This window comes from Polyodon spathula, chromosome 5 (genome assembly GCF_017654505.1).
Source record: "Polyodon spathula isolate WHYD16114869_AA chromosome 5, ASM1765450v1, whole genome shotgun sequence".
In the NCBI taxonomy this organism is placed as follows: Eukaryota; Metazoa; Chordata; class Actinopteri; order Acipenseriformes; family Polyodontidae; genus Polyodon; species Polyodon spathula.
The window spans coordinates 56,350,612-56,369,317 of record NC_054538.1 but is presented as its reverse complement, the minus strand read 5'-3'; the positions used below and the strand labels follow the sequence as shown (position 1 = coordinate 56,369,317).

Below are 18,706 nucleotides of genomic sequence, written 5' to 3'. Positions count from 1 at the left end.
CCAAACTGAAACACAAGTGAATGTAGTTCTAAACAACCTCTCATACCATAACATGTGCGCCCATCTCCACGGAAACCGGCAGCACATTCACAGGTGAACCGATTTCCCTGACCGGGCCGACAGGCTGCGTTGGTGTCACATCGATGTGTTCCGGTGAAGCAAGGATTCTCAGTGGTTTCACCACCTGTTAAAAACAGATTGAAAAGATTACACTAAGGTACAGCTTTAATTATTACACGTACAACAGATTTTTGCCCATTCTGATAACTTTTTACTTTTATAGTCATTTGTATTAGTTTTCTTTATATATTAAAAACGATAAACAAATCAACCAGTACTTAAACAGCCAAATATAATCTCTTGTTCCACATAACCAGATGTAAAACCCATAGCATTAAAAGTTAAGTTTTACTGTTAATCATAATATATTTCTAGCTGCTGCATGGTTGCTTACCAATCAGACACATTAGCCCAGAACACACACTACAAAACCAATTTTTCTTCCCCACACTGCGATTCAAAAGTAACCTATGGAGTAAAAGTTGCACCACATATAGAAAAACTCACTGCCTTCCTCCAAGCATTCAGTTGGTAAGCTGCTTACAGTTATGTAGGGACTGCCAATGTTACGCAGTTTTTACAAACAAACCGCTTTTACTCTCAAAGCTGTAATGCGGTATTCAGAATTCTTGAAGCTTTATACATTATAAATGTGTTCTTCATAATTCAACAGCAAGTATGTGGAATGCAGATACTCGTTCACTGTATTTGTCTTCACTCACAATACTTCAGGATTCGTATTGATTTGTTTTTTACACTCCAAATCAATCAATCATTCAGTGTCAAAACTACCAAATGACAATGGGCTTCCTGTCATGAGAAAGTACTGCTATTTAGTTTTCATTACTTTTGTGTGAGTATTGTGACTGTGTCTTTGACACAAATGACTTCTGTCACATTTACTAACAACTGACCAAAGTACAATGCAGAAGTAGCATCCATTTTGGGGTTCTTATAGTGCTAATAATTTCAGCAATGACCTTGAATCCAAGCCAAGTTCTGTTCATTCGTGTCGTTGATAACCACACAACTGCTTATAACTGGCATTCAATAGGACGATGCATTGCCATGTTAGTCTGAGTTCAACTCTTTCTGTAACTAATTGTTTCTGGCAACTGCACCATCTGATTTTAAATCAGCATTTTCTAAAACAAGAAATAATTTCTCTTCACAAACCAAATGTAACATGGAATTTGGCAGACTTCACAAAGAAAAACAAGCCAAAGAGATTTTCATACTGCATACAGATTAAATAAATTGAGCATGGCTGTATAGCACTAAACTGACTGCAGAGAGCAAGGTTTAACCATTTAATAACTGTAAACCATGCACACTGAATTTGATATCTTGTTTTCTTTTCTTTACATTTATAAATTATACCATACCGATATTACTCAGTTTTTTTTCAGGCTCTTTTAAGATGGGAGTCAGAGCATACAGGATGTATACTACTACCTACAGTATGCACTGCACAATGGTTTAGGTTAAATAAATGAAGGCACAATATCAGTAATATTCTCCTTTGTTTACCAGACAAAAAATGTAATCTTTGTAATCTTTCTTGTTTTTTTTTCATTGTTTAACTCAGAAACCCTGTATGCTATATTCTATTAGAATTGTTCTCTATTTTATCCCAAGTTAAATCGTCCTTTAAGGTAGCCTCTGTTTGAAAACAAAATGTATATTTTTGGATTGCTCGGATCAAGAAATCCAAATGAACTTTATATTGTATAAAAAAATAGATCAAATAATAAGTAGAGTTGGTACCGCTGATTGAGCCAATCTTGTTGCTCGTAGCGTAGCGCATCAAATGAGCGTTGGAGTCGTACAGGACAAAGATGTTGTCCACAGTGAGCTGCTGGGAGGTGGGGATAGACCTGGTTCCTTCATCATGGCGACAGTCATGGAAAGTGATGGTGTCTCTCCACTGGTAGGAGCTGGTCTGAGTTCTGCCATCAGGGAAGGTCACAGTATACTCCCGGGTGGAGGAGGAGGTAATCACTGAAACAGAAAAGAAAAGCTCAGAAAACAGATACAGTTGAGATATCACAGAGGGGCTGCATCAATATCGGAAATTACACCAAATTCCAGATTATTACATTTAAAAAAAAATGTGTTCCTGTTTCAAAAAGCTTTGATAACTAGGACGACCCTGTGTATCCTCACTTACTGTTACTGTTGCCGGTTTCACCTTGAAAAAAAAAAAAAAAATAACAACTGAATATTGACAGGCAGCCGTTTTGTTGAAACAGCCAGGGCAACATTAGATTCACTTAGCTTACATATTTTAATTTATTTTTTTTTTTTTACCCGTGTTGCTGTAGTGGTAAATGTCTGTGTAAGGCTCGATCTGCACAGCAGAACCTTCCGGAATCTCAGGCAGTCGCCCGTCCAGCTCCGTGCTGACAACAAGGTGCTCGTGTTCATCAATGCCTTTGAAATCCTGCGTGATGTGGATCCTTTCATTCCCAGGGAGGAATATCACCTCAGCCTTGCGTTGGAACTCTCCGCCTTTAGATACACAAGAGAGACTTGAAAGGGTTCAATAAATAGGTACATGCATCTTCTATTGCCATTTTCTGGAAAAAAAAGCAATGTTATTCTGTTTGCACATTAATACCCCTATATCTATCAAACATAAATGCACTTGTCGTCACAGTGCCGGATTAGCACTAGTTTTGGATGACCTTATCCAAGGCAAGATTAGCTAATCCAAAATTTAATCTGAAACCAGCCAGAAGTCTTCACTAAAAGCAGGATTTAATACAGCTGGTTACAAAATTGACATTCCCATTTTTAGTCAAAAAGCTTACACTTAATGAAAGATACCTTATCGATAATTTCAGAAACATTTTCAGCTGGTTTCAGACCCCAATCTGCACTAACCTACTCAATGTTTAAGTCATCTTGGGAAGCCCTCCATATGACTGATTTTACATTATTTTGATGCACTACATGTTAATAAAAATATCAAAACAACCACGATTATGTTGAAAAAGAATACACATAACAAGCTGCATTGCTCTGGAGCGCATAGAACCCCCCCCCCTTGTGATCACTGCACTTACCAGTGATGCTAAATCCATTCTTGTAGCCAGGCTGCTCCAGTGCGAATGCCCAACCAACAATTCCACCAAGGGAGGAGAGCGCGGTCAGAGAGGGCCCCACACGCTCTGGAATGGAGCTAATGGCCACATACGCGCGGCCATCGTTTGCCACCACATACGAGTGCAGGTCATTGTTACTGAACTCCACAGGAGTGGGGTTACTGCCCACGTAGACTCTCCCATTCACTTTCCCATTCATTCGCTGAGGTTTACCTGTCAAAAAAATAGCTGCTTTAAAATATTCCAGCATGCATTTCAATTTATTACTGCCTAACAACTTAAATTATACTTGATTTCCAGGCCCTTCGTTTTATTTAACTGGAACTACTTGGACAAACAATGTCAGTTGAGTAGTTACTGTTAAATACAGTGCACTTTTAATTAACCACACTCAACATTTATGGTAGGTAACTATAGTCCTTTTAGACAATATTACAGGTGATATTTCTTCTAAGATTCTAGAAATTTTGAAAATAGCCGGCTACTGTCCCATATGAAACAGAAGGTACAATGTTATTTATTTTGCAGTAGAGCCCCCTTTGTCCAAGCTACAAAAACTTTGATTGAACTGCTGTTTGGATACATAGTTTGTGTCAACCAGAACGGATTTGAGAGGAAAATGTTAGGGAACACTCCTTCACTTTTCACAAACTGAGAACCTTTATTCAAGGAATAAACAGACTTCCTGACAGGCAGTTCAAAGCCAGATAACAAAAGATATCTCATGTTTGGAGCAACAGAACCCAGAACCACTCAGAATGAATGGCAGACACCAGCAATTAAAATTACATTTGAAGAGCCGAGAGCTAAAGCATACGGAAAAGAAATTTGAAAGTCAGCTGACTGGATGGGGTTCGGTCTTTACAGTCTGAAGTCACAGTGGACCAGAGTAACAAAGCTTTTTGCTTGTGGAAAAAACGGTTTACCTTCTGCCAAACACTGCTTGCCATTTCCATAGAAACCGGATTTGCAGCGACAGCAGTAACCAGTGGAGTAGTCTCTGCAGTCTGCAAAGTTCGAACACTTGTGTCTGCTGTTGGCACATGTCTCCCGGGTACCCGGGTTGTATTGAAAAACTAATGGGAAAAAAAAAAAAAAAAAAATTAAAAAAGTAGGAAGATCAGCGCCAGCCAAGACAGAACGGAAGACACCAGCCCCCTCCCCTTTCCTTCAACAGCCTGGGGTGACCTTCGATCCCCCCCAACACAGTAACGGATATGTCAGAAAATACCCTCCTACACTCCTCATAATACTGACATTTCTTAGTGTTTTAAAAATAAACACCTGTGCACAGTACATTTTAGAGGTTTCCAACATACCTTCCTTTTTTGGCTCTTGCAATCATTCCGAGTAGTCTTTTGTTCCTGTTTTGATGCAGCCAGTGTTCAAGTGCTTTGACCCGTGCCAGACTTTACCATTGCCATGTGTATCTCAGACTATATCAAGTGTCTGTATAGTTAGAGTCATTAATATCTAAAACAGTTATTGTATATTAAACTAAACAGCAAAGTTAAAGAAAACTTGATTCACAGCAGATGCCCACTATATCGTACTTGCGGTGACAGATACTGATATTGACCATGATATTAGGATGATGGTACAATCCAGCAACTACAATGGCCCCGACATACAGGTCAAAGCACAACAGCATAAACTATATCAAAAAGTGAATAAAACAATTAAAAACTCTCAAACTCGTTATTGCAAACATCATAAAAAAGGAGCATTCTAACTTGAAACTACTCTAAGTGAAATAAGGCTCTAAAATAAGGTTTTCACTTTCAGAGCTTACCATTGACATCAAATTCATCTTCCACATCAACTACAACCTGTGGATACTGTGGGTACTGCTGCCTGACTGATTGAAATTGCACAGGCTGCACCAGAACATAGGGTTCTGCAGGATGTGTTTCTGTTGCTCCAGTGGGCTCTTGTCCTTCTAAATCCTTGCTTTCAGGCTGCTGGTTTTCAGGCTCGGGGAGAGGATAATGGATCCTCTGCTGCTCCTCTCTCCCCACTACTGCAGGAGCAGGAAATTCCGTGACCTCATCGTCGTAACTCTGGTCCTCCCACGGCCGGGTTTCTTCCTGAGAGGTGTCTGGATCTTTTGGGAAGGCGCTTACCTCTCCAGGCGCAATGCCGCTGAAGTAAGGCGAGGTTCCAATCTCATACACCCATACTCCTTGCTTGCCAGAATTGCTATTCCTGAAAAAGTGTTCAATACTAGGCATTGCTGATTGATCTAAATGATCTGCAATCACTAACACCTTTATTAGACCGATTTAATATAAATAACACACAGAAAGGGTAACACATATGCATGCATAGTTGTACTGAATCTTTATTGTGTGCCCAGAATTGTTCCTAAAACAAGCAAATGGAGAATGTATTGTATTTTTACCCACGTATAAAAAAGAGATTGCCCTAAAATCCTTATACCACCGGGCAATAGTCTCTTTCTGTCATGTGATTGGATCACTTCAATGTCTGTCCTGCCCCATTTTAAAAGGAGCACCATCCACCTCTACTCATAACAACAAGATAAAATGGCTGAATGAAAAAACTACTGAACAGCTATTCTGTGACAACAAAAAGTTAATGACAAAACAAACTACAAAAGAAAGAAAACTTGCGGTATGAACTTTAAAAAAAAAAAAAAAAAACTTCTGTTATTTATTTATGTCATTTAGTTGTTTAATTATGTGGTGTCAGCTATCTGTAAACAAAAATACTTTATAGCCATAAATATTTGTGACCAAAACATTTGGCGAATCATACCCATAAAACCTGTTTTGCTCCACAAATGTTGGCGACCTGTTGCACTGGTATATTACTACATTTTTTTTTTCCAAATGTGTAAAAAGGCATAATAAAAGACTTGTAAATATTTATGGCTTTACAGTATATAAAGTCATCTTTACTATCCAATCTTGCCTCATTATTTTGACTAAATATATACTGCAGACTCAGCTCATACTGGAAAATGAAATGCCTCAGGTGAAGACTATTGTTACCTCCAGTGGCTTTGGGCATTATTATAGCCCAAAGGGTAACAACAGCCTTCCATCTGGTCAATAATTTACCACTATAGCCCTCCTTTCCAGTCCATATTTACTATATTACTTCTTTGTTTAAATGCTCCCACATTATTATACTATGTTTATATCAAAAGTATATATATTAAAATAAATAGCAATAAAATGCATACACTTTTTATATTAATTCAGGGATTAATTTACCTGGCGGATCTTTGCTTTAATTTTCAACAGACTATGCTTCAACACGGATTCATTCCAAACCGATCAGTAACTGGCATTTCTTGACTAAACGTGTCCAAATCAAAACAAATGGAATCGGAAATTATTTCAGACTTTTTAAAAGTTGAAAAAAAGTTATATAAAATCCATATTGGTGGCATTATTGCTTGAACTATCGAAACGCAATATCGCTACAGAACTAAGAGGACTGCTTACTGGTAAAGGTCCTTGACTGACTGTTCACTGCTGGAGGTGATTGGGTAGGACAGCCCGTCAGTTGTTCCCCACAGGTAGTATGTGACGCTTCCTTTGCTGAAGCCTGCTCTGGCAGGAAGCTCCAGGTCACTGTTGTAAGTCTCCTTCGCACGAGTCACAAAAAACTGCAGGTCATCCCGTGGATACAGGAAAATAGCATAGGAGGCAGTATCACTGGAGGCCAGAACAGCTTGGAATGTATTTTTCTGGAAAACAGAGAGAAGTAAAACAAATAAAAAGTAGCATTTAGTGAGTTTGTTAGCCTGGACAAATACACAGCAGAGAACACAGGCAGCTTTACAAATATATTTTAAAATTAACTACCGTAGATCTTAACGTATCCATCCTTAATGGACTATGGTAGGTTTCCATACTGATTTGCACCACTCCCAATGTGAAATGGGGTTTGACCCAAAAAAGGCCTTTCATGACTTTAGAGGTTCGTGGGTAAACAATATACGCCAATGTGATCCAAACTGCTTCTACAGGTTTCATAAAGTGATTCCTACAGTCCTACATTAAACTGAACTTAAAATTCAGACTGAAAAGCAAAATATGCTCTCTCAATGTAAAATGATAACTACAACTGTCTTTTTTAACCAACCAACAACATAATTAAACATGGTAATTATGAACTAGCTTACACAATACTCAAACTTGTTACAGACCCCATACAGTAGAATACAATCTAAAATGTACTGCATTGAAGGTCTCCAATTAATTTCAACAAACTGCAGTTAGAAAAAGTAATAAAATATGTTTAATATAAGGTGTGCATTTTCCACATAGATAAATGTGAAATATACAAAGTGATGGTAATGCATATCCGACAGCAACTGAATCCCTTCCCTGTTTGTTTGACAAGTATCCTGAGAACTGAACAGACTAAAAATTCCCAGGAAGTAAAAAGTAAGCATGAAAACTTTGACCTTCCTTAAAATTAATAATAGTATTTATTTAATTTAATTTTTATTGAAATACATGTTTGCCATGGCAGCCCTCTCCAATTGAAAAAATAAATAAATAAATAAAAGGAAGACTATAAAACACAAGTTTCACTACTATTATTTCTCCCAAATTTACCTTGCTGTCAAGTACGTCTCCCCTCCTGGTCTCCTGGTGGGCAGCCACATCCTCCCAGGTAGCAATTAAAGTGTGACTCGGGTTGAATTCCTCATCTTCAGGAAATCCCCGGTTGATATGTTCGGCTGCGAGCCGGAGAGTCTCTGGGTTGGAGTCCTCTCTGAAGTAGACTCTGCCGACCCCGTCACTGGTATCCAGGTCAGCCAAAAACGGAGCAATGGATCCAAAGCTGGTAGGGAACTTATCTACATAGTCGCTCTCTTCAGTTGGTTCCCCTGTGGCAAGGACTCCATTGGTGGTTATCTAATGTTAAAAATTATAAAACACACTACATTAAAACCCAACAAATCTCTATTTAACTCCATAACATAACAAACATTAGCTAAACAGCAAAGAATGACAGTTAACTTGCAGTTAACTCCCCTTAAGTCCATTCTACATTTTTTATTTTAGTCTTAAAAGAGAATTTTGGTATAGGTTTGAAATTTCAGTGTTCTTAACTCCTGTGGGTGTTGCAGGTGGGCAGGTTTATGATTACACATCAGAGGCCGGTTTTTCAAAACTAATTTAATAATAACATTTGATAAAAATGATCCAGAGTTTGTAATTCTATATTTTATGATCAAGATTACTTTTATCTGGATCGTTTTGATCCTTTTTTTTGTCACTGCTGGATTGCATTTATCCAGATTACAAATAATTACGGTTACAAAAACATACAACTGTTTTTTTTTTTTTTTATTATTTTAATTTTTTTTTTATATCGCAGTTAAAGCTAAAAAACATGTAAATATGGTTAATGGCAAACTAGTTTTATCCATGCATACTGTATATTACAGGACATCTGAGTTTTAATGACAATTAAACTTGTTTTGTCAACATGGAAATACACTAGGGAACGCACTTATTGTGACGTCTATATCATTTATATTACACTATTTATTTCTGTTTTAAAATGGAACATTTACCTGCAAAAAAAAAAAAAAATTATATACATAGTATATAAATATATATAGTATATAAATATAACAAAAGTCTGGCATGCGTGGGATTTTAAACTGCAACCTTCAGTTTGCAAGCGTGATGAGCGAGTATGTGAGCTGTGACCGAAGAGAATATGCAGTGAAAATGCCAAGACTGAAACGTAGCGTTATTATTTTGGTGCTGTGAATTCCAGCCCCTGACTGGAATTCTCTGTATTTTCAAATAAAAAAACCACTGAGAATTCAACACCGTCTCTCTGAATACTACTTCATAAACAGGAAAATGTTACAATATACTAAATGAACGAATCAAGCTTATTATGATAGTTTGCAAAGCCAGATGAAAGCTTTCAATACAAAATCGGGACAATACATAATCATTATTTACAAAATCTTGTTCATCTCATTAAAACTGTAACTTTACTGCTATACTACTTGCAAATGTTGTGAAATGGAAGTACAAACTTTGTGTCGTGAAAGCTAGAGTGCCTGCATTGAAGCTGCATTAGAAGCATTTTCTTGGGCTCGATTCCCACACAGGGTTTATATTGCAAACTTCAAGATATTTTATTTATGTGTAACAAACACATTTTTAATGTGAAAAAAAGTTCATATGAATGACACCTTCATTGAACATACATACTTTTGCACACATAACTAGCGTGCACAATAAAAGCGGATCAAGCTTGCAAACATTTCACCTGTAAATATTTTTATAGGCTGCAAGTGTCTCCCAAAAACACAAGCCAAGTTAGAAGAAACAACTGGGGCAACCTTGACCCCCATCGGTTTTACAGTTGTGCCTATTTGCTTTGTGCTGGGCAAGGTTGCTCCAATGGTTTCTTGAAACTTGGCTTGTGTTTTTTTATATCTCTACTTTAAATAGCTGGGCACTTCTGATAACTTGGCGTTTTTATTCACATTTTCAATGTGTTTCATGTTTCAGTTTTCCCCTGGAAGCGTTTTTGTGCAACCCTGCCCTATACCTAAAAGATAATGTTTACACTCACCTGCTGCTTAAATGATAATCAGGTATTTGATTTTGCATTGTGCAGTAAATCTGGAACACTGCAATACTGGGGTATTTTTCACAGCTCATTGGTTACAAGTTATGCAAGCATTCCTGGATGTTCAATACATGTTCTCCAGTCTGAATTAATTTAGCAGTGACTTTTACAAAATGTATTATATAAACGTCAGTGTTCGGGGGAAAGTTTAACTATGAAAGTAAGCAAAAAAGGCTATTTAATGTATAATACTTCATTTCACTCTCACTGCTTCATTAGTATTATTATTTTTGTTGTTGTTTTGAACACATTTTATACAAGAATTGCCACTAAGGGTAGGATTGGATTCTTTGGGTGTTTTGTTAAACTCAATTCTCATACAAACACAACAAAAAGGCTGGACAATTGTATGATGACTGCTTTATACTGGCCATATGTGTAATATTAAACCAGTACCAACATTTCAGCCAATGAGATGTACAGCAGTTCCTTTCTGCCAACTGGAGTTCCCAATAGGGAGTGAAACAAAACACAAATTTGCAATATTTTATTCAGTTCCTAATTAAGATGTAGAGATAAACAGGACAAGCCCAGATCAGACAACTGTACAAACGTCATGCTAGATTATCAGTTATAGACCTGATGTATTGCAATTTCCACAGCACAGGTCTAAAACCCATTTATTAATATTTCAAAACCCATTTAGTGGACTACAAGTAGCTACGTAGTGTTTTTGGTCATATATCATGATACACACCCATCACAGATCCTGAATTATTTTAGGAATAAATCTGTGCATCCCTAGTTCCCACATTTACTTGTCAAAGAACAGCAATGGTACTGAACCCAAAACATCCTTTCCCACCCTGACAGTGGACTAACTTGTATTTATTTAAAGATTCTTATACATGACTTATCTGATGAGGCTTCCTGTCATCAAAGCCAGGAAATGCCTGCTGATTACATTTTACAGACAATGTAAAAAAAAAAAAAAATAGAAATCAGTTAAATTAAATACATTTGTACTTCCTTGGCTGTAGTGCTTCATTTATCTACTAAAGGGAAACTGGATTTTATGTCAGGGGTAGGCAGCCCTTTCAGTTCAGCCCAGGATTTAGTCCACTTCAGCTGTTATGACCCCTTTTTGCTTCATTTGAATATTTCCTGTTCATACAATATGATGAAATGTACCCGATACAACATGTTGTCTTGTGGTACCAATAAAAAGGTTCTACATTAATGGTGAGGCAATACCAAGAGTGTCCGAGAAGCCAGTGAAAAGTCTTGGTAGATGCTATGATGGGGATATAAAGGACACAGTTTGTGTGGGAAAAGTTAGACAACAAGCAGTGGAAGGGTTGAAGAGCATAGACAGCAGTGCTTTACTGGGCAAACTGAAACTCCGGTGCTTTCAGTTTGGTGTACAGCCAAGACTGCTGTGGCCAATGATGGTGTACGAGCGTTCCTTGACAACAGTTGAGAAGCTGGAAGCTTTAATAAGTTAACATGTCAGGAAATGGTTGGGAGTTCCACGCTGCCTCAGCAGAGTGGGACTTTATGGTAAAGGAATACTGCAGCTACCAGTCTCTGCTCTAACCGAGGAGTTTAAGTGCACCAAAGTCTGACTGGAAATTACATTTGTAGATTCATGAGACAAATGCATAAGGGAGGCAGCACCTGTGTTGGAAAGAAAAAGAAATGGCAAAGAAAGCTGTGGAAGATGCTAAGGCTGCCCTTCAAATCGGTGATATTATGGGGCAAGTTCAGCATGGAAGAGGGGGTCTTGGTATCAGTTCTGCTCCTCCTACATGGCACGGCAATCCCAGCTCAACAGAGGAAGCCGCTAGTCAACGAGGTGCAAAAGCAGCAGGACAGGATCAGGTGTGTAAAGGCCATTTCCCAGGCCAAGCAGGGAGAATGGGTGGAACAAAGCAAGATTGCTTGGCAAGACCTATGGAGGATCAGTTTTCTCATCAGATCAACATATGATGTTTTCCCACCATCAAAGAACCTAAACCTCTGGGTGGGTGAGGATCCCTCATGTCCTTTGTGTTCATCAACTGCAACATTAAGGGACATTTGGACAGGATGTAAGGTGGATCTTAACCAAGGACGGTTTACTTGGCACCATGACCAGGTGCTGTGTTGTTTGGCCTTAGCATTGGAAGAAGCGTAACCTGACCAATAAGTTGCCACCAGTTCCATCAAAGCATTACACACAAAAGACAATATTCCTCCGTCCAGGAGAGCAACCACCAAGAAAAGGTGTTAAAACCAAGCCTCACCCAGGTCAACTGGAAGCTGCTAGAGACTGGAAAATGCTGGCAGATGTTGGTCAACGGCTTATTTTTCCATCTCCGACTGCCACCACTAACCCTCAACCAGACATTGTCTTGTGGTGTGGATCAGCACGCCTTGTTCATCTGGTAGAGTTAACAGTGCCATGGGAGGTTGCTGTGGATAAGGCGTATGAGAGGAAGAAGCTTCGGCATGCTCAACTAGCTGCTGAAGCGGTACAGCGAGGCTCGAGAGTCCAGGTTTACCCAGTGGAGGTGGGTTGTCGATGATTTGTGGCACACTCTACAACCTGGTTTCTAAGAGATGTCGGGTTCAGTGGCCAAGAGTTGCGTTGCACAGTGAAGAACTTATCTGAAGCAGCAGAAAGGAGCAGCAACTGGCTGTGGTTGAGACGGAAAGATTCTGGCTGGGGATCTCAAGCACAATAGAAAGAAAGCAACGCTGATATACGGGTAAGGAAGCTGGGCTGTTGAGCCCTCTTGGTGTTGTGAGCTAGTCGACGAAACACAGAGGGCGGAAGGTGCCCACATGAAGACCCCAGAGATGTACCCTTTAGCTCAATCAAGACGATTGTCATGCTGATGCGCTGGGGAGACCGCACTGTGATTGATCTCCGGAGCCAGCATCGCAGCCGTTGTGTGTGCTGATGCGCTGGGGAGGCAAAATAAGCTGATCCCTGGAGCAAGCATTACAGTTCAGCCATCAACACCAGGCAGAAGGATATCTACATCATCAGATGTTAAGAAAAGCAAATGGATGGAGATGCAGACGGATCACACTAGTTTACTGTAAAGCTATGTCTTAGTTGGTGCTTATCCTGGCAAGGATCGAGTTCAAATCAGGATGAAGTTTTAACATCTACTATCATGTAATGGAAATAATTATGAAAACAACGTAATTAACAGATCAAATTCTGGGATAAAAAATATACCATGAGCAATCATGAATCTGTTAAACATTCCTTCGAGTTATAAGTGTATAGCAGAAAAAAAAAATACAAAAAAACATTTGACCAAAGGAAAACAGTCTTGTTTATAATTTAAAATATACAAAACAACTTTAATACATTTGTTTATTATAATTTATCTTATCTGCAATTCCACTGGTCAAATAAATGTATTCATAATCATACTGTAAAATAAAATACATTTTGTTGAGGTTAAAAATGTACAGTATTTTACAAAGGGGGTCTCTACAAAGCTTGCAACTTTAAATTAGGGGAAGAAGCCCAAGAACCGCTCCTGAAAATAACTCAAGTTTGTCAGGTCAGTGAACTCTTTTCTTTAAATTGTGAATGCACTCTTGTTGTGTGCAGCATGAGAAATTAACCACGTCTTAAAGCACTTCACTCAAAGAACCTCAGCAAGGCGGGCACTTGTATATCTGACCTTAAAGAATTGATGTGTCTTGCAGACATGCCTCAGGAGAAAAACAGAAAATCCAGTGATCTGTGATTTTAGCATCAAATGTTCACTTCAGGCCTGTAAAGCTAATTGAGAGCGCATGAAGCACATTCCCTGCTTCAGAATCTGTGCCTTGGACAGCAGATAACCTGAGGATTTCACACATCCGAATGGCAGTCTACACAGGACCGCTCCCAGGCATTGAGCATGATGCATGGCTGTGTGTGTGTGTTTGAGGAATATTTTCACAGTAATAGCTATATTTGAGTGTATGAGTGCCTTTTACCAATCCAATAAAATCCATTTACATATGCAGTAAACAAACATGCCATGGATGGAATTTGGTGTACAAAAGTATCATCAACATTTGCGTGTGAAACTGTCAAAGGAATGTGTATACTGACACAGATTAATTCATATTGAAATATTCTTTCATAATCCTCAGTAATGTACCATACACTTCTCTGGAGATCAATTAATCAACCAATTTACCTTACAAAACAATTAGACTGCATTTGAATTGTCAAATGTGATTTAATATAACAGTAGTTTTCGTTAACTTGAGTAAACTACTAGACTGTACACGCTTCATTACAGAAACATTGTCCCCCACTGTACTAAATAAGGGAGGTCTTAACCTCCTAACAAAATGCATTCAAATTACAGTTCAGTGTCTGCTGGGGGTAACTGAAGTCCGCTATGAAACCTAATGTCAGTCCAAGGATTTAATAAGAAGAAAAACAATTTCATGGTCTTCTCTCGCCTTTTCCTTTTAGAGGACTGGGTTCAAATTTATATTGCCCAGACAAGTTTACCTCAATATATGCTAGGCAGCTACTATATTTAGGGCTTCTGATTTTTGATTTTAACCGATAAAACACCCCCGATACAAAAAAAATGTAATTGGTGCATAGCCAATAAACACAGGAAAAACACTGGAAATGGTTACTCAATTCATTAATTTGACCCATTTACCTGTGAAAAACATTAATAAAAATACAGTAACCAACAAAAAAATAAATAATAAATTCCCCAGTACAGTTGGGCGATGACCCTCCTTCCTTACTTGTATCTCACATTGATTCGTTCTGAATACTTTAAACACCCCCACCTACTGCGTGGCAGCACATTCCTACATTTCTATTGGGGATTTGTACACGCTTGAGAGATTTAAAATGAGATTACAATTACTTGTTCAGGGCTGTTCTTGCTCGCGAGATTTAAAGCTATATTAGAGATCGACAGTATTTATATGCTCGTGGAATTTAAAACAGAACTGCAAACTGGCGAAATGTAAAAAAATGCCTAAACACACAGACAGCCCAGAGGAATATGCCCGTGACCATAAGGATTTCGTTATGGAAGACAGCAAAGGAAAGAATGTACAATTGAAGTGTGTCAGGTTAATACTGTGACAGAAAAAAGAGCCTACAAATTCTGAAAAGTAACCGAAAACAATAATTTCATGCAGTATAGAAAAAACGAAAGATCCAAATTTTTTACATAAAACTTGAACATAGCTAAAAAATAAGCACCGAAAAACGAAATTAATAAAAACTGAAAAAACAGAAGCCCTAACAATATTACAAACCACAAAAGAATAATACATCTTCAATAAATGATTGATTTCACAAAAAGAAATAGTATGATTGAGTCACTTTCTAAATCAAAGAAATCACTGAATATTAAGAAATGTAGAATTTGGCAGATTTAGAATATACATTAATGTATTTAAAGTGTAGTCTTCCCAAAGCTAGTCATCCGTAATGGCTTTGGTCCTGCTGGTTGAAGAGTGTTCATTAAGGACTCCATGGGCATCATTATGGAAGCACTCCAACTCAGTTATAACTTAAAAGTTGAGTTTCCATCAGTGATTTATCAACCAACTATCAGTTAAGAAGAAATCGCTGATGAGGCAAGTGGGGTGGAATTACTCAAAATCTTGAACCACGCTCTATGTAAAGCCAACAGGAAAGTATAAACAGATGACCTACTATATTCAACTAGAAGAGGATAAATAACATTAATTTCAGGTCGACTAAATTCTGCAGATATATTTTCACAGGGAAAAAGGGTTTCAGGTTTTGTGTGCATGCAAAAGAAGAGATGTATATTGTAACTCATGCCCCACATAGAGAATGCCCATTTTGATGACTAATTGATAGGGTTGAGCTAGAATTGCTGGTTTAAAAAAGGAAATTGGTTTCAGTTGGTTCTATTTGAATCCACATCACTTTTTTTTCTGAACTGACACTGCTATCATCAGAACGACCATCAGTAACCAAAAATGATTAACGTTTCCAGCACTTCAGAAAATCTGTGGTACACTGCAACATGTCCATTGTTTGAATGTGAATACTTAATACATTTACTGGAAACTTTGTAGTTAGTCAATTGAACTTATTTTTTCAATATTTTACAACCACTGGCTAGCAATTTATCAGATAATTTCACCATCAGCATCTCCAAAATAGCCACTGTCTTATCTCCAGGTTAAAAGGCATAATTGAAGAATGCCTGAGGATCAGCAGGAGTTACAGATTAATTTCACCCTCCTACAATAATATGGCACAGATTAGCAATGGCAACAGCGAGGTTCTTAAGGCAATAGCTGTTGGAAATCAATCAATTTCTCTCACACTGGCCGAGTCTTGCATGAACTACAACCGTATGCTGAAAGAATTTAACCTCAAGCCGAATCCTTTCTCGGTTTGCCCACTGGAGAAGCGGCAATCATTCTGGGTTAAAGTTCAATATTACACCCAGCTGTTGGGCGGGAAAGCGATTACCTTAGAAAAAAATGCAACTTGAGGTGCAAGAGAATAAAAACGGTCAAGTCCTCCTTCACCACCATCTGTTAATTCTTAACTGGAGTGACGAACAAAAGTCTCACAGCCTTCAATTAAAAGTACATTAAGATTTGAAAGTATGATGGTAACATATATATCCCCAGTTAGTAAGTGATACAAACACCACATTGCAGGTGTCAGTAAACATAAGTTACCATCACATAAAGCAGCCTAGGTCAGTCCTGTTGCTTACACTGGACCAACCGTGTAGAAGTAGGTACACATGACCTACACTCTGAGACTTTTCCACTGAAGCTAAAATATGAGTGTAGCATATGTTCACCAGGCTCATTTAACTCCAGATTTTACAAACTTAAAATAACGCTGAATTCACACTGATGTTAGCCTTCCAGCAAGTACTTCTGTGTTGCATTCCTGTACAGTTGGTACATAGTTTCCTCCAACAACCTAATTTGTGGAATTTGAAATGAATTACATAAAATGTGTTGGCTCTTTGAAATCAACAGTGGACTACTTCCATATCCATCATGAGGCAAGGTAGTGCAAGTCAGGAAACCCTGCTGTTTATAAATCCCAGATCAGTGGTATGATGACCCTGGGAAGGGAGAGGTCAATGCTGGGTCACTTAATCTTTTTTGTGACCAAATTATTTTATTGGGTAGCAATAGAAGAATACAAGAAAACTTTGAGCATAGCCTGGGGCAAGTGATCTTATCTTATGAATCTTTTGCTTAAGCATTAGCAATCCTTGCTATAAAACTTGAGTCAGCAGTGTCTGAAGCAAAAAAGCATATTTTCTAGAACAAGTTAATTAGCTGCTTTTGGGCTGGGTTTGGGTAACATGAAGAACATTGCTGTTCTTAGCATATGCTCTTAACTGATGGATCTGTATACTTTGAGTGCATGACAAGAAAATGAGGCAACATTTCAAACACGTATAAAATGCATTTAGTGAAAAAGCCAATTGCATTGAAATGGACTGGATTTTTAATGCACGTTGTGCACTGTACACATCTTAAAACACAACAGTGCCCAGTTTCACTCAACATCGCATTCCTCTCTTTGCAGATATGCAGAGCTAATCATAAAACCAGGTGGCTCCGCTCGCTCCGAGGTTGCTTATTCCTTGGACAGTCCCCTTAAGCCAAAACTTTACATCAAACTTCCCCACTTTTGGCAACTAGCTCGCATGGAATTGGGGCTGGCGGGGACTAGGATACACTGCAGCTGAACAGCAATAACTACTGACTTGATCAGAGCACTCGACAGGGTTTCTTTATCACTGATGTTCAGGGAGTCGAACTCAAAACTACTGTAGATAACGTATTACATTTTTATAATCGTGTTTTAAAACAAATCTTTATTGACCTGTGCGTCAGTAGTTGTCCGGTCAAGCAAACAAATTGATACACACGCTAAACAATAATCAATGCTATACATTTTCATAAGAATCAATTTTGTAATGCACGTGGAAAGTGCTTCAATCTAACTATACCACATCTAGGTGCTAATGTTTGTCATCAAAGACAGTGAAACTAGTGGTAACTAACGCCCAGTCCATATCTTGCACGACCGAATTGGTCAAAGTATTGTCAAATTTAAAATACCATTTTACACATTACTTATTACAAGCCACAAAAAATCTTTATATGCAATATAATATATATATTTTTTTAAGGTAGGTGTACCATTTAAAAAAAATTGTCCTGAAAATGAAACATGTGCAGTATATTCAGCATGCATTATCCAACTTCTTACCATGACTGTGTTCCGCAAATGAGATCTACTTACATAAACACTGCTGAAAGAACCGTCGTAGAACAAAAGTGGTTGTCGCAGGCTAATTCTTTGTAACTTGTTGTCTCCCTGCTCCAAAACCCGATCGCCGACCTCTTCTCCGTAGGGGAATAGCTCTCTGCGGCTCAGACAACGTACCGACACCGATAAAGTAAAAAAATGCAACCATACAACCCAGCTCTGTCCCAGTACAGCCATCACCAATAAACACGAGACAGCGAACCAGAGCGCAGTCAAATAGGTGGAATATGGGATAGTTAATAAAAACAAACTTCTAATGAAGCTGCCTGAAACAGACCTTGAACTCTCTGCAATAAGTTGGAAAACTTATTCCTCAAGCAGATCTAGGGTGTGGAGTAGGGGCGGGGTGAGTGATTGATAGTGTTGTGGGTTGTTTTTTTGTTTTATTTTGGGGAGGGGGGGGGGGGGGGGGGGGGACACACACTCTTTTTGATACTGTTTTGTGGAGCCATCAAGAATTGAGCTAGAACCACCAAACTCATTGCATTTGTTACCGAAGTAAAACTGCATAATAGCAGGAATTTGCTTTTACAGTAATGTCCACTGCACTGACTAGCAAACTCATTTCTGGTTGACGAGTTAATCATGGGTTTATATGTTGGGTATAGCAGTTTATTAGGCCATA

General features: G+C 38.4%; 1 protein-coding gene across 1 annotated transcript in view; it reads right to left on the bottom strand.

Annotated features, from left to right (window-relative positions):
• LOC121316073 (nidogen-1-like) overlaps positions 1 to 18,402 on the bottom strand; it is a 46,325-nt gene extending 27,923 nt beyond the window's left edge. Inside the window, exons 1-9 of the mRNA XM_041250815.1 lie at positions 18,055 to 18,402; positions 7,763 to 8,065; positions 6,641 to 6,885; positions 4,960 to 5,372; positions 4,094 to 4,243; positions 3,129 to 3,380; positions 2,371 to 2,571; positions 1,828 to 2,061; positions 47 to 184 (exon numbers count right to left, since the gene is read on the bottom strand). Coding sequence (XP_041106749.1) covers positions 47 to 184; positions 1,828 to 2,061; positions 2,371 to 2,571; positions 3,129 to 3,380; positions 4,094 to 4,243; positions 4,960 to 5,372; positions 6,641 to 6,885; positions 7,763 to 8,065; positions 18,055 to 18,258 — 2,140 coding nt within the window. The 5' untranslated portion in view covers positions 18,259 to 18,402. The remainder of the gene's footprint in view (positions 1 to 46; positions 185 to 1,827; positions 2,062 to 2,370; positions 2,572 to 3,128; positions 3,381 to 4,093; positions 4,244 to 4,959; positions 5,373 to 6,640; positions 6,886 to 7,762; positions 8,066 to 18,054) is intronic.
• Positions 18,403 to 18,706: the final 304 nt, after the last annotated feature.